The following is a 26,467-nucleotide window of genomic DNA, read 5'->3' as shown; positions in this document are numbered from 1 at the left end:
CTGCTCAGAGCCTCATCCAGCCTTTCTTTGAGTTGGATTGAGTGTTAGAAGCCCCAGTGCTTTATCTGGAAGTGTACTATGTAATTTTAGATGCAAGATGAGGAGAAAAACAGCAAAACAAGAGAAAGAAGTTAGGAGAGTCTTCTCTTTGAAGTAAGGTTACAGAAATAGTTGCAGCAGGCTGCAGCACAGTAGAATCAAATGTGTTATTTTACATTCTGTTTCAGACTGGTTTTTATTGGTATTTTGAGGGTTGTAACCTGAATGCTCTGGGGGACCTGGGAGGAGATCAGGAACAGGATACAAATGACGTAGATGAACTCCCAAGGAGGGAGTTATCAATATTGATAGATGGGTGTGAAAGCAAGAATTGGTTGTACAAGAAGTGGAATGAAGTGACCAGCACCACTGCTGTAGTTGTCTAAGATGACACTCAAGGAAAGTATCTGCTAAGTATTATTAGCAGAGATTACAGGCCTCTGAAAATGAGGGCAGCTTTAAACCTTATGAGTTGATCTAAGGGAGGTATTCAAAGATTGGTTCTGTACAGAGACAGTCCTTGTACAGGTTCTCAAATTAAATCAGACCAAGAGGACATAGGAAAAAAATCTATTTCCTCTGGAAACTTCTTTGCCCCTCCAAATTTTGTAAATGGTGCTGTGATCAATGTTTTTGTGGTTTGTTTTTTTTTTTTTTCTTTCTCAAATCACTATAGCTTTGATCAAATAAAAAACTTGAGTTATAATTGTCTGTATGTTCTGCTCTATAAGTTACTGCTGAAAGCACTATTAGGACAGCCTAGAATAGAAGACAATAAAGTGCTTGAGAAGAGCACCTAGACAGAAAAATAGAAGCAAAATCACAAGTGAATGCAGCACTTTACACAAAGTAAGTAAAAGACAAGTATCTATTGAAAAGCAGGATTTCTTCTGTTTTTAGGTGGAAAAAAAAAGAGTAAGTTCTGGCTGAATTTCCTTTGGGAAAATGGAATTAAAAGCTACAATTTTGAACTTCACCTGGAACAGGATATGTTCTGGATATGCTGAAATGAGTGGGACAAATGTTTTAGAATGATGCCAAATTACAGTCCAGGATGATGCATTGTATAGTAGCTTCTGGAGGCTGAGAGAGATGAACAAGGAAGATTCTGGAACTTTTTGTGGCTAATTTTGAAACTGATGATGGTGAAAGAAGCAGCTCTGTCATTTGTGTATTAATGCTGAGTCACCTGTGTTGGGATGAGTGGGGATGGAATACCTCTCCCGTGGGGAAAGGCTGAGAGAGTTGGGGTTGTTCAGCCTGGAGAAGGCAAGGCTCCAGGGGGACCTCATTGCAGCCTTTTATTCAGTACCTAAAGGAGCTACAAGAGAGCTGGAGAGGGACTTCTTACCAACTTTACTGATAGAACAGTGGGTGATGGCTCTATACTGAAAGAGAGCAGAAGAAATTCTTAATTGTGAGGGCTGTGAGGCACTGGAGCAGGTTGCCCAGAGAAATTGTGGAAGGCCTATCCCTGAAAGTGTTCAAAGCCAGATTAGATGGCATCCTGAGCAACTTGTTCTAGCAGAAAGTGATCCTGCCCCCAGCAGGGAAGTTGGAACTAAATGATCTTTAAAATCCCTTCCAGTCCAAATCAATCTATGATTCTTTGATAATGTATATGAATGAGTGGTAATTGAATATCAGGCAAGATTTAAGAATGAAAAGGCAAGGTAAGAGCAAATAGTTTTCTAACCCTACTCCACATTGAGCAAGAAAGCCTATACAAAGGAGATTTTTGCTCTAAGGATATTTATAGAAAAGCTGAATGAAACTGGAAATAGTAAGTACCAGTGTATGTGGAAGACGAAACCAGGGAGAGGTACAAGCATAATGTTGATTTTTTGTATGTATTTCTATGATATATATACAGGATAATATAGTAGAAAATCAGTATTTGTTTTTGCTTTTCAAACTCCGGCATTGCTCCCTTGAAACCCTTCGTGTCCTGCAACCCTTCCCTCTGTCTGAAGAACCTCAGGAATTTGCTTTCAGATTTAGTCTTCTCAACATACTATTTCACTTAGATGAAAGTCTGTAGTTCTCATTCTCTTTATTGTCCCTTAAAAATTCTTTTTTTTTTTTTTTTTTTGGTGCCTTCAGATCTGTTGTTTTCTCCTTCACTTTGCAGGTTTTCCTGCCCTGTTTTGGAATGTTTCATTTAACAAGAAATAATGCTGCAGTGCTTCAGGGAAGTTGCTGATTATGGAAGAAGTCAAGATAGACTATGAAATAAATCCTGGAGATTGTTGTGTTGGTGTCAGAAAAAAATAGCTCAGCTGAAAGTAGGGCCAGTATAAATGAGGAGAATGTGGCCCTACAACTCATAAGATGAAAACACAAATTTTGAACCTTTGACAATTCTTAAAAGTGACGTCTATGAGAATTGTTTTATAAAAAGTATTTTTATTTCATGGCCCAGAAAACCTCATTTCTCATCAGATACTGGTATTTCTCAGAGTGCAGATCTCACATTGACCAATTCAAAGAGAGTATGTTTTCAGAGAATTGAGTTTAAGTGCAGTTCCCGAGGAATCACTATTTTCATTCTCATAGTAGAGTGTAAAGAGAGCCAGAGGTCTTGTAATAATAATTCTTAAAAGACAGCAGTTGTATTTCTGAGGGAATGAATGTTTTACAGCTTGGAATGCCACACAGCTTAGAAACAGGATTGTTTGGATGGGCTTTTTCATACAAATGGAAAAAAGAAAAACATGAAACAAACAAGCAAAAAGCTTTCCGCATGTGAACTTGTGGGTCTATAATCAATAAACAGATTTTCTGAATAAATCACTGTTTACTGATGATAGAAGTCCTAAATTTGTTAAGAATGAAGCTCAAACCACAAAGTTTTGTCAAAATCAAACCACCTATTTTGCACTTACTGATTATTTTACGTTAAGATAACTGCTGTACACTAAAATGATTGCTGAAGCATTTGTGTGAGTTTTGCTTTACACTAAGGACTGCTTTTTCTTCTGTGGTTCCATGATTTGAAACAAACAATGCATATAATGTGCTGAAATGAAAGTAGGTTTTGGGGAAAGCAGTCGCATCCTGTTACCAGTTGTGAAACAATGTTATTCCAGTTACAACAAATTGTTATGATTTTCTTGATCAACTATTTTGAGTTAATAATTATCTTAGTAAAATAGCCAATTCTTTAAGGCAGTGTCCTGAAATTTAATATTTTGTTACTCCTTGATGCAGAAGCTATCAGCTATTCTGAGCACTCTGCCTGTACTCTGCTGTCAGCATTAATGGGTTCTTGTCTTGACAAACATAGAAGGCATCAGACTTGTGTTTGACTTCAAGCCTGTTCAGTTTTTGGAGGGATCGAGTTAAGCCGGTGTAGAATAAGTGATTGGGAATCTTTCATTAGTAATTAAATAATGCTTTTCATGGGTTTAAAATATAAAAAAAAAATCAAGTGGCACGATTTTCTATTTAGAAAATAGAAAGGTGTATTTTCCTTACACCTCAAACAGTGTGCAAGTGAATGAGGTTCACATTTATTTCTTTGAACTTATTTTCTGCAGTCTGTTCCCCTTCCTGCTGCTACAGTGCTCTTTCATCAGTGTTTTTAAAAAAGGGAAATTTTCTCTTTGTGGATTTGACCACATGTGACGTACAAAGTGATTCATTTTTTTAGTTACTCAAGTTGCTGTCATATTGCAATCTATCTGCATCAATAAGAGCTTGAGCTGTTCACAAAGGCAGGTGCCAAGAGGATGGTGCCAGGCTCTTTTCAGTGATGCCCAGTGACAGGATGAGGAGCAGTGGCTGTAAACTCAGAAGTCCCACCTCAACATGAGGAAAAACCTTTTTACAGTGAGGGTGGCCAAGCCCTGGAACAGCTGCTCAGGGAGATTGTAGAGTCTCCTTCTCTGTAGGGAACCCACCTGGGCGTGTTTCTGTGTCACCTGCTCTTGGTCACTCTGTCTTGGCAGGGGGGTTGGACTGGGTGATGTCCAGAGGTCCCTTCCAACCCTAGCAATTCTGTGATCACTAGTGACACAAAAGCCTAGGAACTGGAAGTTTCCAAAAATGTCCTTTTGCATTTTATCTTGGCTTTAGGAAGAGTTTTCTGAATTCCAGAGAGCAATAGAAACTACTGATGTAAAGACTATTTCTTTTAACATACGTTTTCTGTGCAGAAATGGAATGAGTGGAAAAACTACAGCTACTGTGAGCTGTATACTTTGTTACAAAATTAAGAAGGTAGAGAGATATAAATTGGAAGAGTGTGAAGTGTGAGAATGTATTGGGTTTGTGTGGCCAGGTTTTGGTAGCTGGGGGACTGTAAGGCTAGCTTCTGTGAGAAGCTGGTAGCAGCTTCCTCCATGTCCAGCAGAGCCAGTGCCTGGTGGCTCCAAGATGGACCTGCCACTGGCCAAAAGGTTTATTGTGCAGATGTAATTGTGGCCAGAGAAGAGTGGAGTGAGTATATGTGAGAGCAGCTCTGCAGACACCAAGGTCAGTGCAGAAGGAGGGGCAGGAGGTGCTCCAGGTGTGGAGCTGGGACTCCTCTGCAGCCCCTGGTGCAGACCATGGGGAGGCTACTGTGCCCCTGCAGCTCATGGAGATCCACGGGGATGCAGAGATCCACCTGCAGCCTGTGGAGGAGCCCTGTGCTGGAGCAGGCTCCTGGCAGGAACCTGCAAAGCTTTGGAGATAGAAGCCTGTGCTGGAATAGGTTTCCTGGTATGGCTTGTGACCCTGTGGGGGACCCATGCTGGAGCTGCCTGTCCGCGAAGGACTGCACCCCATGGAAGAGTGACCCACGTGGCAGCAGTTTTTGGAAAACTGTTGCACTTGGGATAGACTCAGATGGGAGAAGGCTGTGGAGGACTGTCTTCGGTGGGAGGGACCCCACAATGGAGCAGGAGAAGGACTCCCATTCCCTGCCTCCCTGTGCTGCTAGGGAGGAGGGAGAGGTGGCATGAAGGTGTTATTAAGGTCTTACTTCTCATTATAGTGCTCTATAATGAGTACTGTTTTGTTAGTAATAAATTCAATTAATGTCTTTAATTTGAGTCTGTTTTGCCTGTGACTGAGTGATCTCTCTCTGTCCTTATCTCAACTCAGGAACCCTTAATTATATTTTCTCTCCCCTGTTCAGCTGTGGAAGGGCGTGATGGAGAGGCTTTGGTGCATGTCTGGCATCCAGCCAGGGTTAATGCACTACAGAGAGTAACTGGTGGCCTTACACAGAAATGTGCATGCTGTTAGGACACTGGAGCTTTGGAACAGAGCCATATGACTTAATCTTTGATTAAAAAAAGGCCAACACTGAAGCTCAGTGTATAAATAAAGTTGGTGTAATGTTAATGGTGGTTTAATCTTATGAAGTCATAGCTACCACTTTATAGCTACTGAGTATTTCTACTCAGAAAAGTGTGGTGAACTGTGCAGAAGAGTGTGCATATACACAGCAATGTTACTGCTGGGGCAGGTGATAGGTAGTAGTGCTCTTGGGCATTGTTCTCCAAGTTAGACTGGAACAAAGGGTAATGTGTAGGCTGAAAGGAAAAGGAAACCCTAAGATTAAAGGCTTTTGTTGTTTTAGGTTTTTTTTCTCTGTCTTCCTCTTAAAGGCAAATGTATCTGTGAGTTTTAAGGCATATTCCCTTAACTCACTCAAAATATCAGATACTGGTGCTGATCATTGGCTTCACACTTTAGAGACCACAGTTTATACTGTTGGTTGGGTTGCTGTCTTGGACTTATTTCTTGTCACATGATTTTTATGGCAATTACTTTTTCAGTTGTTGTACCAGGAAATCTCTTTCTCTTATAAGTAAATATTTACATGTGTGGAAAGCTGCAGGAAATACTGTTACTAAGAAATTGAGTGGATAAACCTAGAGGAATGCATCTGCGATTCTCTGTAGTGCTGCATTAGCAAAACTTTATTTCTAGAGGTAATATGCCAGTAGAAGAGAACAAAATAGCTCCTCTGTTAGAAGTTTCACTAAATCTTCATGTTTAGAGTTTAAATCAAAATGATCTACTTATAAGCTGAAGATATTTTTCTATTTATTTGTTTAGATGAAAAATATTGAAGTCCTCTATGCTTTCAAAACATTCTTTTACTTGTAAATTCTGTAGTTATCCTTACAGCCCCAGAATCCATGACTATGATAGATGTTACAAGGTTTTTTTAAAACTTGTTTTAGTAAATAAATGCAATTTGTATAGAAGAGAGATTTTAAGAAACTAGGAGGGTAGTTACTTGTTCTTTTATTATTCTGGGGTTTTATTGCTTACAGAATTTGAGGTAAATTACTTAGGAATACAGGGAGTGTAAACACTAAAGAACAAAGGGAAAATAATTTGTATATGGAATGAGAGAGGAGATTTTTCTGAAAAGATTATACTCTTGTTTGTTTTGATGGCATTAACCTCTCCTTTGGTAATGATACTTTCTTTGTTCAAGTTGAGTAGCTTTTCATAGTGGCAGATGTGCTTTCCTTCACTGTCTCACCGAAGCAAGATTTATTGTTCAGTTAATCACACTTTTCACAGGGAAAAGAGTGTTCTAAGAAACACCATGTCACAAACTCATACATTATTCGGATGTAGCCTTTTTCTGCTTATCTGCATTATCATCCGTGGGTAATAATTTAGTTTTGATTCACAGGTTTTGTGTGGGGAAGGTTTTAAGCATCCTTTTACATTCTTGAGTCCTTGCAAGTGTAGTAATTCCAGAAAAAGCCTTTTTGCCTTAGAAGTGCAGATACATGATGTGAGAGTCTTGATGAAAAAATGGTGAGAACTCCATTGATGCTGTTTTAACAGAATTTTTGATAAATCTGTTGAATTTGGTGTTTTAAAAAAAATATTTTTTAAAGTTAAAAATAGCAGAGGTCAAGCCTAAGCAAATGCTGGCTTTACTGCCTAAATGCTTGCTTCAAATTGTAATGCAGCCTCCTTTTGTGTAACAGTTGTTGCTTTCCTCCAGTCTAAACTGCAGTTGGTTACAGGGAATGGAAGGGTCTTGCCAGGTTTTCTGAACAATATGTGGTACTTGCTGTTGGTAGTATTTGATAGCAAAATTAAAGAAATCAAACAGAATGGAGTTTGGATTTGTATTGAAGATGCTTTTGCCTTTCTAGGTCTAATTTCAATTGGAGCTCTGGTAAACAAATAAAATTAGCTTGGCCATAACACTGTAAACGGGAGAGTGTGTTTATAGGTGATATTGATAACATATGCAACACTCGTAGTCTTTATCTTCCTTGTGGTTTTGTGAGATCTTTTTCTCCTTTGCTGTTGTGTCTGTTCCTTGGTGACAATTTGTTTCAGTCATTGCCTGTATGCTGAGAAAAGGGACAAGAGGGAAATCAAGGTGGGGTAGAGCCTTAGAATAATAGTAGTTTCTATACCAGGAGGAAAGAAAAACCAACTAACCAAAAAACAATGGTGTGGCAAATCAGGGAGGAGGAAAAGCTTTTATATATTTTTGCAAACATGGAAATGTAAGCCACTTACAGCAGACATGAAGTGTCAGAGTCATGCTTCTGTCCTTGCTTTCAGAATTGCTTTGGGGGAATTGAAAGAAACAAAAGTAAAAATGGTCTAGTTGTGGAGGCTTTACTCCTGTGCCTGTTCTCACAAAGGCACCTTTTTCTTCTGGTTAGTAGAAATCACCAGTGTAGCAATATTTCCAAACACTGGCTTCCAGTAATCCATTTTTTTAAAACTCTAAACAAGGGAATGACAAAAACCCTGAAGGAGGCAGAATCTGAAAGCAAAAAAGGAAAAAAGTTACTACTTGGTAAGAATAAACAAAAGGCAGTTCCTTATTGTAAACACTATCTATTCTATCCAGTTTTGTCTGCATATTTCTCCCATGTTGATCACACCTACAGAAAATTTAAAAAATGGCAACAGGGAAAGCTGAGTGTTACATTTCCTGTGGCACGTCATTTAGTGTTTCTGACATCCAAACTCGTAACTGTCTCTGCTGTAGCTGTGGCAGCAAACTCTGCCAGTTCTGAGCAGGCAAGTGTGGTTGGTGCTTTCCAGCTGTTCTGGATCGAGGTGGTGCCAGAAATGCTGGAAACAGATGTGCTGGTTCTTGGTTTCTGCTGGAATTTGTAACCTGGTGCCTTCAGTTGTGCTGAGATTCCCAGCAATTAGTCTGCTGAGCTGTGAGATGTGGTGGCAGTGAGGAAGTGGCACACATTTGCTTCCAGCATGTGCTATGGGGGGGCTGCACCTTCCAGTAGGAGAGGAAGTACTTAACACTATGGCTGCTAAATCTGATAAAACTTACAGGGCTTTGTAAATAAATTGATTCATCTCTTCAGCTTGTATTCTTTCTTGGCTTTTTAAGCTTCGTTTTATTTCCCTTGTAAGTTTCTTTGCTCTTGGTATGCAATTCTGTGTTTGGAACGTGTTCTGATTTGTTACTTTTCTGTGATTTCCTTTGTTTCTTTCGCCTTTCTCCTTTACTTGTAGCTGTTATTCCTGGTTTCTACAAGCTAGCAAAACACTTTCAAACATGTTTTCTAGAATGAACTCATAACCTTGTTTTTACTTACAGAATTCTTGAAATAATTTTGAAATAATGGCCTTTGTAAGTATCACAAAGTGGATATCAAATCTAAGTCGAAAGTTACCAAGTTCTGTGAAGAATTGCTTGTGTAGGACTTGCAGGATGAAAACTTCAGTTTCTGTAAAGAGTGGTGGCTTCCTACCCTCAACCCACTGTAAAATACCATACAGCTGTCCTGATCTGGAGAAAAACATGGGGATATATTGTCTGTCTTCTGGCATCTAGGAAGTGGTCTTCAAACTTTTTTGATTGCACAAGCCATCAGTTAAAAAAGAAAGGTCAATCATTCACCCCCAATAAATGTATACAGTTATTTATAAATTATATACATGTTGCCATATTAGTATATCATATTATAAAAAATACAAAACCAAAAATTAAAGGAGCTTTAATATAAAATAAAAATGTTTTTTAATTTTTATTTTATTTTTAGTAATGATAGAAAAAGTATTTTTCCATGTTTCAGAGGAGTATCTTGCTTGGGTGCACATACCTCTCTTCGGATGCACTGGGAGACATTTTGGGAATTATTTACATTTTTTCCAGTTTTCTTAGCTTAGGAAGCTGCAGTTTTCAGAAGCTCAAATATAGCTTGTTATTGTACATTATTTACTCGTTGTGGATAAAAAGATATATATATATATATATATATTTCTGTTCAGTATGAGTGACATACACAAGAATAATTCTATAATTGTTTGTATTTTGTAATTAGAAGGGGTTTAATGCACCAGCGGTTTCCTAGTCAAATTGAAATAAATGTAATAATTCATAGAATAAGTAAAATAAATGTTTAAATGAAAACACCTTAAAATGTTTTCTATTTGAATTATAATTGCTGTATTTGCACCCTAGCTCAGTTGAACAAAAACCTGTATTTGGTAATATTTTGCATGTTAATAACTAAAAAAAAAGCAGACTGTTAGGTTTTTCAGATGCTGAATACTAAGCATGGTAGGAAATGTGATTTAATTGCAAGAAATGCTGGGCAAATTGCTTCAAGTAATTGTGTTTTGGTTTTTTTAGGTGTCTCTGCATGTATTATTAAGGTTGAAGTTTTTTTATTTCACCGTCTGTTGGCAGGGAAGACTTCTCTGGCAGTGAGAATCAGTCTTTGATATTTTAACCTACTTGACTTCTGTGTGGATCCTTATTTTTGAAGTATGTGTAATGTGCAGCTATATTTGCTCAGGTGTGTTGTCAGTGGTGAACAGTGTTGCGTTTTTTCTCATTTAGCCTGTAGGCAGAAAAGAATTGCTTACAGCATAAATGTCCTGACTGATGGAAGTGGTGCAAGCAGGGTAATCCCTGTCAAGCCATCCTGACTGTAGGGTTTGTTCCCCACTCTGGACTTGTTGCTGATTAATGTGGTATTAGAAATATTATCTTTTGGGCTCCTTCCTTGAGGGCAGGGATTAAGGTAGGACATGATGCAGACCTGTGCAGCTTGGTGACTGAGATATGGTTCTCTCAGTGTACAGCAGATTGGGTTTATTTGCTGATGGGTGATATTTCCAGAAATGACAAAAAGGTGTTTTGCTTGATGAAGATTAAAAAAAAATTTTTTTCAAGTAAAAACATTAGAGAACTTTTAGCCATGTAGCTAGGGAGGGAAATGCTTGAATAATGAAATGGACACTTGGTGCAGTGTTTTGCTATGTATGTTTCATGTATTTGAGTTTAAATTCAGAGTAATGTAACTCCAGCAGACTTTCTACAGGATGTCATAAAATGACAGATTTCTGATTTTTAAAATGTCAAAACCATAAATCATTAGTTTGCTAAGATTGCACTAGCAAGCTATTAAAGAACATGGCAGTATTTACTGTAGATAAATGCAAATTTAAAAAGCTTCTCTGTATCATGGTTTAAATGATTTATTTGCTTTCAATGCACATATGAATCTGATGTGATGTAAAGATTTAGGATATTTCATTTCCTGTATGGAGCTACAAATTTGCATGTTATTAACCGATCTCTTGGAGTCATATCTTTCTTGTAGGTCTTAAACTGTATCATAGGCTAAGGGCACTGAAAAAAGTTAATTAAAACAAAAGGAGAATTTAATGCTTTTAGTACAGGTACTGGAAAGATAAGAATTTCAACTGGATTTAGATATATTCTGTGGTAAAATCTATTGAAATACATAATACAAGTCGAACAAGGAAAACTACCATGTTTTGTAAATACACCTTTAGCCATTAGCTGTTGGGAGAGTGTTGAAATTTAGTCTTGAAATGGTTTGATTTGCAAAAAGTCAACTTGGTAGTTCTTTGTTTCCTCATGGATTTGAAATAAAGCTCAGTTGTGCAGCCCCCTCAGGAGCAAAGGGCCTCTATGTGTCGGACAAAAGCTGGCAGGGAATCAGTTTTATCCTGTCTCCTGTTTTCTTACCTGAACTTTTCCAATGGCTGCAGGTTTGCTGGGAATTATCCACCATTGGGTCATTGGCAGTGTGGTACCCTGGGCCCCTGGTACTTGTGTTTTGTGTTGTGTTCTTGGCCATCCTTTGTAGATAAACTGTCTCACTTCTTGATAGTAAAGACTGGGAGAAGGCTAAAATTCCTAATATCTGACTTGTTTATGCCTCTCATCTTTGGAATCTGTTGTTGAATTTCCAGAAGAGAAGACAGAGGTGCTGTGCATGGTGGTATTGTTAAATCATAGAATGGCTTGATTGGATGGGACCTTAAAGATGATACAGCATGGAATGTTGTAGCTGTTTTGAGTTCAAGCATGGTGTTTTTAATTTGAACTGTTTGCACTGAGATCCCTTTTTGAATGGATACCAAACTGATAAAATAATGTAAAAGTTTTTTTTTCCTTGTTTGCTTCTTTAGGATAGCATAACTATATTTTAAAATTGTTTATTTCCCCCTGCACCCCATTCTGTTGGGAAAGAGAAACCTGTGCATCAGGAGGGTACTTCAGGTGTATTGTACCGACATGGTCAAGAAATTTGCTTTTTTGTCTTTGTTATTTTCTCTGTGAGAGTGATTTTCATGTATGCATAGCTAAGTACATTTTTAAAGAAAAGTTTTAATGAGCTTGTTTATGTGTCAGATGAACTGGGTAGGAAGTATTTGCCACTCTCTCCTATTTAAATGAGTAAATTGTCTGCTTTCTGTAGTTAGCTTTTGCCAAGCTGAAAAAACTCATGTTTTATAGCAGCCAGTACTTAAATGCAAACTCTACTGCTACTTAGAAGTTTTATCATGTCTTATTTCCTCAAGATACAGCTTTTTTCTTCATTGTGACAAAGCATGGTGATATAAGCTGGTGATAGAGAGGCGTTGAGGAGGAAGAGAATGATATTGTGCTGAGACAGTGCATTAAAAACGTAATTCTGGGCTAATGGTTTCAAATACAACATTAGGTGGCAGCAGTAGACTCTTAACACCTTGTGGGTGCTTGTTAAATTTATGTTTAGGCAGTTTTCCAAACCAGAGACAGACTTGAAAAAATTTTATTTTAATGCAAAACATTTATCTTACATTCCTTTGAAGGGAAGCAATGAGAATGTTTTTTTCCTGAATGATCCAGCTTTGACTGTAGTTACTAACAGTGTTGAACAGAATCCCAAAGGAGCATCAAGGTTAAAGTGGGTGCAATATGGTTGTGCAATGCCGCTTTTGATGTGCTTGGTTTTAAATGGACTTGTCATTTGCCAGGTAAATGAAGTTGTAGCTTTGTTACAAACTTAGCAATAGGAGAGAAAGCAGTTCATTAAGGAGAATTTTTTCTTCCTTTCTTACCATCCTTTAGAAAGTAGAGTAGATTCATACTTATTAATATTTTTTTTTGCAGTTTAACTGTTGGATAGTGCTGGATGGGGGAGATTGGTGACTTCAGCCTGAGAAATAACCAGGAAAGTTTGCAATTTTCTGAAAAAATACCTGTTTGCTCTTTGGTGTTGTTTTTGTTTGTTTGTGGGTTTTTTTGTTTTTTTTTTTAATCTGGTTTTGTTTGAAAATGGGAGCAAGCAAGTCCAAAGCAAGATTCAAGAGGATGCTTACAGAAGAGGTTGGAGCAGAATCTTTCCTTTTGTGAAGGAGTCACTGGTCACTTGCACATTCACTTACTTTAAACTTTGAGCCAAGGTAGCAGATGACCTTAAATCATCTGTATCTTACTGGAAGGTTATGACCTCACCTTTAAGTGATTTTTCCTACAGTTCTTTGTGCTTTCTCTATTTTTTTTACTGCATTATGGTTGATATAGTAGCAATATAATGAAGAAAAAATGTGGACATCCTGGTGTTTCCTACCTCTATCTAGCCTCCCTATGAACCTCTTTCAGCCTGAGCCCTGTTTCTCATGACTTAACCAATTTAACATTCTTTCTAATGTCACTGTGTGATGTACTTATCCACACTATAAACAGGCTTTCCTGCCAATTCTTCTTAGGACTCATATTTTAATGTGTTCCCACCTCTGAGTGCTGTGTTAGTGATGGGAAAGCCTGCGTGGAAAGTGGGAGGTGAGGGGCAGAGAATGGATTGCTGGAAATTACTATGTCTGAGTTACTCTCTTTCCCCACGTTTTAACTCTTCTGTCTGTAGAAGCCTTTCCAAATCACAGCCATCTTTTTATCATATCTGGATGTGTATCATGGTGCTGTCTTTTCCTCCTTATTGTGTGTCCTCAGAGAATTTGACCAACTTGGAATCACCCATGATCCTATGAGACTCTTACCCTAAAGAGATTTTAATTCCTATGCTTCCCATATCTTTGGCATTTATTTTTGATGATCAATACATTTCAATCAATTAAATTCAATGAGTTTCTGAATATGTGAAAGGGGATGGAGTCATAGAGAGGTGGTTTATTTCTTTGCTGGAAGATAAGAATAAGTGTAGGCAAAGAATATTATATACTTACAGCTTTGCACGTTCTTATTAAGCATTAACTTAAATTTTTTTGACTGAGATTGAACCAGCCTGTTTGACTGCATTTTTTTTTTTCTTCATGGAGTAGATGTTCATACTCCTTGTTTTGGACATACTAAAGAAACAATTCTCGGATTCCAAAATCGTCATCTTGAGAAAAAGGGAGGTCACAGTTTGATTAATAGTCCTTCATCCTGGCTTTGGGGAACAAAGCAAGTACTTGATGTGTGGGTTATCTAATAACCAGATGGATGAGGAAGCTCTGTATAAGTGAAGTCTTTTTTTGGAGGTTTGAGGTAAAAATGTCAAGATCCATCCCTGTGGTTCTCCCAGATATAGCCTATTTGGGTTTTCCAGGAGAAATGCTGATTTTGTACTTGATTTCTCGATTTGATGCTATATGTCATTGAAATACTTTTTTTTCACCTTTTTTTTTTTTTTTATATGCTTTTGAAATATTTCATGTCTGTTAGTGGGAGAGATAATTTAAGTTATATTAATAACCTAGATCATGCTCTATCAGGAAAGTGTGGATTGACTGTTTATTCCAAGCTATTTTCTGCGTGCAGTAGTTTCATAGTTCCTTACCCAAAGGGTGAACCATCTCTTTCGTATTTCACATCATTTCATTGCAAAGAAAGGTTAAGTGTGTTTCACTTGTCTTTTTGGTTTTATTTAGATGTGTTGTAATGCTATTTTGTACTTAAAATTAGTGCTACTATGTTGACTTCTCATTAGTTTAATTCTTCAAGGAGGAAAAAAATTGCTCTCTGCATGTGTAGTCAAAAATTACTGTATTGTCCCTGTTCTCAATCAGCTAAATGTAGAACCATTTTAGTGAGAACCTTGAGCTATTGGTTTAGTTTATATATATATTTTTGAAGGTGGTTATAACTGGCAAAATCTAAAATTTGTGAGGATGTATTTGAATGCTGCCTTTTAAAACCATTCCTGTAAGCTTGTACTTAATTCTACATGCTGAGGAAAGAAAACGTTATGCCACCCTGTAGGTTGCTATAAAGATTGTTTATGCAGCTCAGCATAGGACTTAAAATACGTTGAATTGGAGAATTTTGAAAAATGTACTGTGCGACACAGGAGACCAAATCATGCTAAAGTGCAAGGAAAGACTATACATCAGTTCAAAGGCTACATTATTCAAAAAAATACAACCATAAAAAAGGTAATAAGATTACATTCTCACACTTCATGGCTAGTAAGGTGCATTAAGCTGCTCAGATATTCATAACTTACTGTGACATTTGGGAAGATTACATTTTGCTGTGCACAGCCATTACTGCAGCTCAGATAATAACTAGCCAATGCATGGACCTGGATTATGATCCTTGTCATTGGAAACAAATTTGTGTTTTGAAGGTTGATCAGTTTCAAATCACCATTAGAAAGGGTTAATATGACATAGTGTGGGGTGTGTGTGTGCTGTGTGTATCTAATGGGTGTGCATACATATTGTACATCAGCTGCACCCTGCCTTGGATATTCTGCTTTCCCTGGCAATTTTTTTTTGTCCTCACTTCCCTCACAGGAAGTGTTAAAATGGTAATTATTTTTTTACCATAACATATTATTCCTAGAATGTGCTTGCTGAAATGCTTATGTTTGCAGATTAGATTGGAAACCTAATTTGACAGCTTCCTGGATGGGTGGGTTCTGATAATAGTGTGTGTAGCCAAAAATGAAAGATTGGTGGTGTAGACTATAGGGTGAAGGTAAGGTCACCTCCAGCTGCTGTATATGGTTTTGGTGTGATAATTGATGGTTGTCTGATAGTTAAAACCAAATGCATAAAGAGTTGAATTTCTTGTTAAGAATTAGCAGGTGGTTTGTGGCTAGAATTTAACCATCAGCTGGTCTGACTCTACACGAACTGTGGTATTTTCTTTGTTTCTTGTCTTGATGGTAAGAAGAGCAGCTTCTTGAGGAATGCCTCAGTTTTGTAGAGGATAAATTCAGTGTGAAATTAGGTATGACCCTGGTTATGTACTTTACATTTTCAAATGCTCTGTTGAGGGTTTTATTGAGGGGGAGGCATATTTTTTATTTTGCATTTGTTTTGAGATAATTCTGTGTTAATTCATTCTGCCCGGCATTCCCCCTGGAATTCTACCCAACAGAGCTTTCTTGAGGTAGGCCTCTGCTCCATCTTTTGGAAGGGGAAAACTAAGGCTTGGAGAGTGGTAATGATTTGATAGATTTGTTTGAGTTGACAGCATGAGTTGATATAGAGAAGCTGGGAATATAACTCAAGTCACCCCCTTCAGTTCTTACGGTTTCCCGAGATATTATGGAAGCATCTGATAGTAAATTGCATAATTATTTTTCATGACCCAGAGGGGAGAAAATGGAAAAGTGTAAATTACTGTTTAGAAATCCTTGCCACGAGACATTGTCTATTCTGTCATAAAAGCAGTAACTTTCTCTGCTCCTTGTGGTGTTTGACATTACTGATTTATGCCCAGAAGTCCAAAGATTGCTTCTTCAAAGTGACAAGATTTAGACACTTGAGGAAAATGTATGGTAATTTCAGTGGTTAATGAAGAGCATATATTCTGTTCCATTGGGTAAGTTGATCTTTGGATCCTGACTAGCTGAGAGAAGCTGTTGGAGCTAATATGGAAGCAAGTTAGTATGTGGATTTTGGGGCAGTTTTGACATGGTGTGACTTCAAGTGACAGTACTGGAGCTGTTAATGGTGAAAGCCTGTAAAATGAACACCATGTAGGACAGAAATAAATACACAAACTTGTAGGAGTGAGAACAAGCTGAAATATTTCTGGTTATAAGTCCATTTTGATGATTTGAGTCAATGCTATCTGAATTTCTATTTGTATGCTGGTATATAATGGGTATTTTGGTGAGCATGGCACATTTTTAAGGTTAATACAGTTCTGAAGTCCGAGAGAACTTTAAAAAGTGGATAGAGGGAATTGGTGTAAAGGAGTTAACTTAGTGTCATCCATTTTGCCTTCAGCAGGGATTTTAGTTTTATGGAATACACAAGTGAGAGTGGAACAGGTTATTTCCTTCCCCCCTCCACCTCTTCTGCACAGGTATATGTGGTTACTCTGTGGGTTCAAACAAAACTTGCCTCTAGGGAACCTGAAATATTACAGGATTTAAATGTCATAGCCAAATCACAGTCAGGCTTGGAACAGTGTTGCTGTTCCACATTCCTGCAAATACAGCAAGCCTTTGCTTCCTTTGAGTACCCGGGACTGCTAATGAACTTGGCAGTTAATTATTAACCAGCTTTAGTCAGTGTCTCAGGAATGTCTCTTAGGTGTTCATAAGTGACAATATTTCTGATGTGCATCAGCTCCCTTTGGCTAGAATTTCCCTCTTAATTGAGATTTGTTAAGCAAATGTGAAGCAAAGCTTTCAGGGTCGCTCCAGGTCATTTAAGCTATCTTGACTGTTTTAGAATACCCACTTGGTGTCTTCACTTTTCATCTCAACTCAGGATATCTGTATCCTAAACTACTCAAATGTTTTTCTGCAGCAATTGTCTGTAGGTGTAGGTGACACCTTAAGAGCATCTTTGTTACTCAACAGAACTTGACACAGAAGAAAAATGATACATTAATGCTGGCCTCATGTTTTTTTCCCTTACATATTTGCTAGTTTTCTTCTCAGTGAATGAATAAATTTAGGCATGGAATAGTACTTTGATATAGCTGCCTTAAGCTTTTTTTAATTTTTATTTTTCTCCGAAAGCTTGTTGGGGGCCAATTTGACTTGGAAATGAACTTTATCATCCAAGAAGGAGAGGGCATCACCTGCATGGTGGACTTGCTGGATAAGTGTGACATCACATGCCAGGCTGAGTTTTGGAGCATGTTTACAGCAATCCTGAAGAAAAGCATACGGAATCTCCAGGCCTGCACTGAGGTGGGGCTCGTGGAACAAGTGCTCAAGAGGATCGACAGAGCTGACAACATGATTGCAGGTACAGCTTCTGCCAGGGTGGGGCTCAAACTGGGCTTCTTCCATGTAAAATCTCATTGACACGTTCATGAGTTTGATGATAAAAATTTGGCACTGCGTTTTAGTAAGCATTTACATTGCTGTTCTTCTTCCTTTTCAGATCTCTTAGTGGACATGCTGGGTGTGTTGGCTAGCTATAACCTGACAGTTCGAGAGCTGAAGTTATTCTTCAGCAAGCTGCAAGGAGAAAAAGGGAGATGGGTAAAAGAAAACACAAAACTGAAACCATTTTTGTGTTGTTGCTTATATTTTTCCTAATTTTCAGAAGTTAAGACTGTTCCATAAACTTTATGATAAGCAAATTTGTAATGTACCAGAAATATAGGAACTTTTGTTATACTATACAAAGAATCTTTTTACCTGCAAGCAATTAAAATACAGAGAGTAGAATAGTGATGAATTTAAATTTCTTCCTGAATTCGTGGTTTGCATTGGTCTTTTTGAACACCTGGGAATAATATGGTGACCTTAAGTGTTTTTATGCACATGATCTTATTTTTGTGATTCCAGTTATGTGAAATTGAAGGAAAAAGCCTTAAATTTTTTTGAAGTCACAAGAGAGAAATAAATAAAAAATGCCTACATAGGCAGTTCCGTCTGCTCCTGTTTTCACATTGCTTTTCTTTACTTTACCTGAAGATTAAAAAAAATTATCCAGTTAGGGAAATAAGAATTTTGGCAGAAGTTGAACTGAAGGAAGTGAGTCTCAATGAAAAATGGTATAATTTTTCTCTTGTTCCTGTGTGGAATAGAGAGGGATCCTTTTACAGCTAAGAACCACCTTCCCTAAAGTAAAAACATGTATGTTGTAATGGCTACCTGGTAAAGTTTTCTTCAACATGCAATTGTTGTTTCACTGGACTTGGGAACTATTTTAACAATAATTTTACCTGCTTTGACTTTTAATTCAGTGCCTATTATTTCTAAATACTCTGCCTAGTGTAGAGGAAAGGTAGTACAGTGTCTTGGTTGACTTCAAATAGTTTTAAAAAAGAGTATAACATATAAAAGCTAGTATACACATGTAATGCTGCAAATTTTAAAAGGCTCTTTCAAATAAGTAACTTTGGAGATCTTAACCTGCTTAAATAAAAATAGTTTAAACTTAATAATTGAACATACAGAGTATATTTGACTGTAGGTAAATTAAAGTTGTCTCTGTAACATTAACTTTTTCATTTCCTGTCTCCCTGCTATTTGCATTTAATTTCCTTTCCTTATTAAAGACCAAATACAGGGGAAAGCAAGAGTAAAATGCCACAGTTGGATTGTCAAGCAGTTGTACAAGTCCATAAATCTTAAAATCAGCAGAACTGTAAAGATACCAAATATTTTGCTGCAACACAAATTACCTGGTCAAATTCTGTAGTGCTGCAGACATCTAGGCAGTTCTCAGCATTTCCTCCCCAGTTTTAACTCAGATTCTTGAAGCATTTCTTAGTTGACTGCACTTCTGGTACATTTGAGATACTTGTAATGGATCATGCAATGCTCCAAAATCATGCAGAATTTTTGGAGGGTAACTGTGTACAACAGGGGGAGAAAGAACACTTTCAAGAAAATATCAGGATTATAAAATAGTAGTTCAAAAATAGATCTGCCAGAAAGATATGGTGTGGTGAAAAACAATATACAAAACATTGTCCTGTCACTATGATCAGTATTTTCTATTCTGTTGTTGTGAGTTCATATACTTTATTTGGAGTTTATACTTGCAGAGTATTAGAATAAAATCAATACAGGACATGGATCATGAGGAAATGTTAAGTATTCACACTGAGCACTCAGTTTAGGTGCTCCAAACTGCACTTGAGACTTGAATCTTTCTCCATGGACTTACATAAAAGTATAAATTAAGTCAGTTTAATCTAATATATGACTGTAGTCCTGATGAAAATAATCCTTCTGCAGATTTTCCCTCTCCTTTTTGCTACATATTTCCCCATCTCCCTTGTCCTGGTACAGGCTTCACTCACCCACGATCCGGAACAGCTGTAAATAAAAATTGGTTTGCATTTGTTTTCCCTAAATTAGATTTCATCTGGATCAGTTAATTTTCTTTAGCTTACTGCAAAAATCATGCAGAGAGTTTATGGTAATGAACAGTCAGAGGGAGGAACCAATGTTGAGGGTCACTTTAGTTTATGCTGGGTGAAAGTGGCTATTGCCTTCAAGTCCTTAGTTAAGTTACCTAATTGACTGCATTTCAGTGCCCCTACAGCATATTGTGGGAAGGTATTCATGGCTGTTAATGTTGTTTTATTGGAAGTGCTGAGTGTCTTAGCAGGGAACCATGTGCAAAGTTTTAAAATGTGTTAAAATTTGCTTTTTTGTGCGTATAGTTCTTTTCTTCTTACAGGTTTGTTTTAATTATTTACAAATGTAGTAATTCTCTTTGTCAGCCACCACATGCTGGGAAGTTACTGTCTGTGTTAAAACACATGCCTCAGAAGTATGGACCTGATGCCTTCTTCAACTTTCCAGGAAAAAGTGCTGCAGTATGTAGATATTTTAAGTTTCTTCTTTGTTTGTTCATTGTTCTATTATGGCCCTTGATTATTTTCATTTGTCGTGTTCTTTGTCTCATCTGTCATTGTCATAGAGTTTTAACCAAATTTTTTTGTCTGCCTTATACCTGCACTAATACCTGAATAAATCATGTTTATAATGGATGTGCAATATCACTGTAGAAGAACAAATAATATTACATTAAGAATGGATATAAATGAGGCTGCTTTCTTATGTTTTGGTTGTTTTTTTCAGAATGGTTCAGTTAAATCTTGTTGCAAGGAGAATATACCTGCTTTTCACTCTAAATGCTTATGAGAAATCTTTGAGAAAGCATTGGTACTAGGCATTTATAGGCTGAATAATACTGAAAAGGATTAAATTTAGCAATGATTAGTCTTTTTCTAATTGTTCATGTGACTCATTTCTAAGTTCTGTGGTGTTCACTTGAAAAAGAATTTGAAACTAAATAGGCAGCTGGAAAACCCTGTTCAGAATCTTCTGTTGGAATTCAAGTATGTCAACACTTTTGCTTCTACAATTGTAGGAAGAAGAATTATGTTCAAAATTTCATGCTTAATTCAGAATAAGATTTGAGTAAGATTTATCAGATGACTCTTTCCAGTTTTCTTCACATAAGCCCATTAGCTTTCTGCCTTGGTGGCTTCAGATTGAATTTCGCCAAGTTGATGACATAATGAATTATGTTTTTGAATAAAAACTTTGGAAACTGAAAAACGCAGACTACTAGTAAAGTGCTCTTGCAGTTTTATCACATGCAACAGAACTTGGCAATAGACAGACATGTTTTTGTTCATTTTGGTTATTCATGGTTTTGCATTTAACTACTGTTTGGTATTTTACTTCTGATAATTATGTTGAATTCTTGAACCATATGTTATGATATTGGAGTGCCTCAGTAACCTTCATGTGGATATTTTGATAATTATTGAAGTTCAGAAGTCTAAGAAATTAAGTATTTACTGTAATTACTCCATGGTCCATTGTGAGTTAAGTCAAGTGGTAGTGCTACCAGTTCCCAAGAGGGGGATGCAAAGACATGCAGACTGGTGTTTGTTAGAGAAGGATTTATAGCATTTTGTTTGGACAGGAGTAGCTGAATGGAGCATGGGAACATAATAACAAATCTGGAGACACTTGAGTTCTTTGATGTTTTTTAATTCATTGGTATTGATCATCTGGACAGTATCTTTGATCAGAGGTTAGGGCAGTCTTAATTGAAGTGTGTATTGTGAATCTGTGCAGAAAACCAGTGGAAAGTTAATAGTAATGTTGAAAAAACCCAACCAAACAAAAAATTCAAAAAACAAACCCCAGCTGTTTGAAACAAAAGGTTCTGCCACATGGATTGTAACTCAAGGGCTTTTGAGCTAACAAACACAATGTTTGATATGAAGATTTTGCCTACTGGGGATTGTGTTGTGTTTCTTCTGAGGAAGTTTATAATTCAGTCTTATTCTCACTGGAAGCCTACATAGATACAAATTGCAGTAGAGAAAGTATTTTTTTAAGTGAAATGTGGCAGACTTTCCCTTCATGATCAGTTATTTTCCTGAATACCAGCACTATATGAAAATAGATCTGATTATTCTGTCAGGTTACCGCAAAACCAAATAATTTTTGAATTTACATTTTGAGAAGTTATTCCATGAGGCTTTCACTGAAGCATTTAAGTTTTGAAGCACAGGTTACTATTAATAATCTTTTTAAAGAGATAAGTTTTTAAAAATTTAGGTTAATTAAATATTGTAACTATCAAGTACAAGGAGAACAGAAGTTAGGCCTGATTTTTTTTTTTTTTTTTTTTCTTCAGTATGGAGAAACTGTACACATTTGCAGTGTGTCTCTGTTTATCAGCATATATTTGTAGAGTGTATCTTAAGCCTGATACTTTTGCTGTTGTGTTGATCTTTCTACATGAATAACTTTTTGCTTTCTTCAGGCTATTGCCTTACCTCCTATAGCCAAGTGGCCATACCAGAATGGATTTACTTTCCACACTTGGCTAAGAATGGATCCTGTAAATAATATTAATGTGGATAAGGATAAGCCTTATTTATATTGGTGAGTGTTATGTAAAACTGATATTGCTGATGTTCATTTTCTATTAGTTCTTCAATGATTTCTGCATCCATCTGTGTATGTGCTGATTTTGTTCTGATTTGTCAGTTTTCGAACAAACAAAGGACTTGGTTACTCTGCTCACTTTGTTGGAGGCTGCTTGATTGTAACATCCATAAAATCAAAGGGAAAAGGTTTCCAGCACTGTGTAAAATTTGATTTCAAGCCACAAAAGGTGAGTAAAAATAATAAAATCTTTCAGACATAATTAATGAATCTATAATTGCAGCCTGCGTGTGTGTGTTGTAGCTGTTGATTAATCTCATCTTTCTGTAGAAAACCAGTTACACTAGAATGAGCAAAACAAATTTGTGTTCTGTATTGTTATTTCTTTGTAATTTTACAACTAAAATATGAGTTGATCTTATTACTGGTGTTCAAGACTGGCTTGCCCATTAGGTAGTGTTATGTCATGATGAGTGTTCCCTTTCTCAGTTACATATCCTGCTAATGTTTCTGGAACAAGTGGTGTAAACATTTTGTGGGAGAACAGGCCTCCTCAGGAATTCCTTATCAGTAATCCCCTGCTGTAAATATGGATTCTGTTTGTGATAATTTGACATGCACAGCCTTTGAGAGGCTTTAGTCTGAGGCCATCCTTGGTGTTTGGAATGGCATTTGTAGTAGTCCATCATGCTAAGAGTAACCCAGTTTAGTACTTATTTACACAGTGATTTCAGTATAGATTTGGTTCAGTATTGTCATAAAGATTTGAGTTATATGCCATATATACCTTCTAAGCTTCTGTGTCATCTTTTTGTGGAAAAAGTGGCATATTATCCTCTGACATAGCAATGCAGGAAAACTCACCAGTGACTTACTATTTTTTTCTACTTAAAACACATCTTTCTGTCTTAATTTAATTCACATAAACAGTTGAATTTTTTCTCCCTTGCCCCACTTGGATGCTTAAGCTACTCCTAAGTGCCTACAGAATTATATAAATCGTTTTTTTATTGTTTAGTGGTACATGGTGACTATAGTGCACATCTATAACCGCTGGAAGAACAGTGAACTCCGATGTTATGTGAACGGGGAGCTGGCATCTTACGGAGAAATAACATGGTTTGTCAACACCAGTGATGTGAGTAATCCCTACACTAATGTTTATAGTTGATCATCTTGATGGATTACATAGATATTCTTTGCTGTTTTGTAATAAACCTCCCCCATTTTATTCATTTTTTAAAAGTGTTGACATAAAAATGGTAACTTTTTGGTAGAGGAATAAATTGTGGTTTTATGCATCTCAGAACTTAAATATTTAATTCTGCTGAGACCCTCAAATACTTGTTTATGTAAAAATATTCCCTGATAAAATGACTATTTTTTGTATGATTTGCTTGTGTAGCATGGATTAAACCCTGTTACTGGGTTCTGTTTTCTGTTTTCAGACATTTGACAAATGCTTCCTGGGTTCTTCGGAAACAGCAGATGCCAATCGAGTGTTTTGTGGGCAGATGACATCTGTTTACCTTTTTAGTGAGGCTCTCAATGCTGCTCAGATCTTTGCCATTTATCAGCTTGGTCTGGGATATAAGGTATCTTAGAATTGACTTTACAAAGTTTAATTCTGCTAAGACTCTTTATGGTGGGTGTTCAGAGTGTCGTGACACCTCTGTGTCCTAAAAAAAGGATCTTGCAGTGTAATATTTTAATTAAACTCTTCCATGTTTCTTCTGTAAGCCTATGTATGGCCTTACAAGCTACAAATAAGCATTAATTCAGTTCCTTGATTTCTTATAAATCAAAAAGAATGGTACTCCTGTTTGCTTCTCAAAATTTCCGTGTTGGTGGTTGACTGGGAGAGGGAGAGCACAACTGCTACCTCTGACTTGGTTCACTTTTTTATTGAGGCTGAAAACTTTAGATCAAGTATGATGTATTTGTTTTAGAAATGTGGCTTTATAGTTGCTTCTGCTAGTGGGGTTTTTGTAATGTGTGAAGTCAGTGCTGAGGATTAGTTTTGTTGCTGTGATTTATTATTTGTTTTGTCATAGCCTGAGGGGCACTAATTGAAGGCTGTTATTCCCCAGCAGCTGTACAAACAGACGCTAAAAAAGATGGTTCCTTTTCTATCTGCTCCTCAATTATTAGTTCCTTCTGAGTGAACATTGCTGACAGTCCTGCTGTTTCCAAGCTGATGTGGTTCTTTTACATTACCCACCATCTTGGCAATGACACTCTCCAGGGGCCAAAAAAACTCTGCCGTTTTAATTCTGTAAAATTGACTTCGAGTCTTAGGAGTCTTTGGTCCTTATGAGAACCTTTCTTTATGTAGTATTCCTTGATTAAAGAAGCCATGGTTTTGTAATTTTCTATAGTAGTCCTGAACTGTATGTTTAGTGTGAATAATCTAATTTTTTTTCTCCTTTCCATTCTCAATCCTGCTTCCCAATGCAGGGAACGTTCAAGTTCAAGGCAGAAAGTGATCTCTTCCTCGATGAACATCACAAATTGTTGCTATATGATGGCAAACTCTCCAGTGCTATTGCTTTTATGTACAATCCAAGGGCTACAGATGCACAACTGTGTCTAGAATCATCCCCTAAGGATAACCCTTCTATTTTTGTTCATTCACCACATGCCCTCATGCTGCAGGTAAAGCAATATTTTTACAGATTTGGAGGATATAAATTATTTCTGTTTGAAAACCTAAAATCCAGTTTTATATGGATATGGATAAGAAATTGAATTGCTTAAAGGTTGGGGTTTTTTGGGTTGGCCCTTCCCCTCTTTCTTGAACTAAAGAGGATGTAAAAGAATCCTAAGAAAATGATTAATTCTACAAATAAATACAAAGCCTGTTTTAGCTTTGGAAAAAATCCTTCTTCCTCACTTCTGACATGTTCACTCCCCTACAGATGTTACCTATCTCCCATCTTTTGCCCCGTTGATGTGGAATCCTTTTAGTCCCTATGCTTTAAACTCCTTCAGCTATTAGTTTTTCAGAAGCTATTCATGTGTTCTGTTCTAGATTTTGTTTTAGAATTTACAAGCCACCTCCTGTGTATCATCTGAGGATCTACACTGTAGATTAGTATCTAAAAGTATCTGTATTTAAAGCAGTAGGTCAGGCATTGGGTGTTTAGTGTGACTGTAGCAGCCAATTTGTTCTTGTGATTTCTTTTTATTTGGTAATTATACAGCTTTTATATTGAAGAAATGAGAAACTATTTTAATGAACTTTTTATTGGTTTCTGAAGGAGGTTTCAATATTTCTTGTTTCTTCCTTGTCAGGATGTGAAAGCAGTGTTAACGCACTCTATCCAAAGTGCCCTGCACTCCATTGGAGGAGTGCAGGTGCTTTTCCCTCTCTTTGCACAGTTGGATTATAGGCAATATTCCTCAGACCACATTGACACAACTGTTTGGTGAGTGCATGTACTTAACTGTGTCTCTTACTTTATTCCTTTGAAGTAAGGGAAATTACCTATTGCTTTATTAAATGGCATAGTCATTTGCACTGTCTTGTGCAACAGTGAATTATGTCTTACAACAAAAACATTGCAGGCAAACCCTCAAAGTCATGTACTTGTTTGTACCAAATGTTCTGTGAAAGCTCACAGAGAATCAAAATGTGCACATATTTTATACTTGACAATTTTTTTTTGTGTAGCAGAATTATGGATAATTCTCTTGAGCTTATTCCTGTCATGGAGAAAATTCACCGGGGAAGGCTTCAAGAAAAACTCTAACAAAAGATGAATTTTTCAGCTACATGAAATCATTCCATGGAATTTTTCTTCATTTTTTTTAACCTTCAGGTTTTTGGAAGATACTGTTACTCAGTGTTGCTGCTAGGCTTTTCCTCTGGTTTAAGCTCTGTTTCAACTCCATCCAGCGTCTGAACATCCAGGCACAGAAGCTGGTTGAGCTCCTAAGTTAAAGAGTAGTAGTAGTATTAGCAAAGGGATTGGTTTTTAGAATGCTGGTGTTATTTGCTCTGTTTCATTGCATTTGTAGTTCCATGATTGTTTTAAGATGATCTGTATCTATAGAAGGATGGTCACAATGTTCCTTCAGTCCGTCTGTGTGTGCCTGGGTGTCTCCCAGGCTGGCTCAGGCTTGGGCATCTATGGGATGAGTCAGGGATTTGATTCAGTTGCAGATTGGCCCAGCAATACAGGGGTTTTCAACTAATTAAGGTCTTGATCCACAGGCACTAGTGCCATGACAGGAATATTCCCTCTGGCAGCAGCACAACAGCGAAGCACTGTCTAGAAAAATACCTGCTCATCTAATAGTGTAGGAAGCAGAACAGCAATTCTTAATGATCTTGCAGAAGTTTGTAGGTGAAATATGAAGTGGAAAGAAGTACA

General features: G+C 37.1%; 1 protein-coding gene across 3 annotated transcripts in view; it reads left to right on the top strand.

Moving 5' to 3' along the window:
• The window catches only part of LRBA (LPS responsive beige-like anchor protein), a 365,208-nt gene that overhangs the window by 22,008 nt on the left and 316,733 nt on the right, over positions 1-26,467 (top strand). For all 3 annotated transcript variants that reach the window (XM_085058223.1, XM_085058224.1, XM_085058222.1), the window contains exons 2-10: positions 17,226-17,457; positions 17,596-17,696; positions 19,898-19,993; positions 21,967-22,088; positions 22,194-22,320; positions 23,110-23,229; positions 23,540-23,686; positions 24,549-24,746; positions 25,386-25,519. In XM_085058223.1, the coding sequence (XP_084914349.1) occupies positions 17,226-17,457; positions 17,596-17,696; positions 19,898-19,993; positions 21,967-22,088; positions 22,194-22,320; positions 23,110-23,229; positions 23,540-23,686; positions 24,549-24,746; positions 25,386-25,519 (1,277 nt within the window). The remainder of the gene's footprint in view (positions 1-17,225; positions 17,458-17,595; positions 17,697-19,897; positions 19,994-21,966; positions 22,089-22,193; positions 22,321-23,109; positions 23,230-23,539; positions 23,687-24,548; positions 24,747-25,385; positions 25,520-26,467) is intronic.

The sequence above is a fragment of the Lichenostomus cassidix genome, chromosome 4 (genome assembly GCF_008360975.1).
Source record: "Lichenostomus cassidix isolate B80296 chromosome 4, HeHo_3.0, whole genome shotgun sequence".
NCBI lineage: Eukaryota > Metazoa > Chordata > Aves > Passeriformes > Meliphagidae > Lichenostomus > Lichenostomus cassidix.
This window is presented reverse-complemented; position numbering and strand designations above follow the sequence as displayed.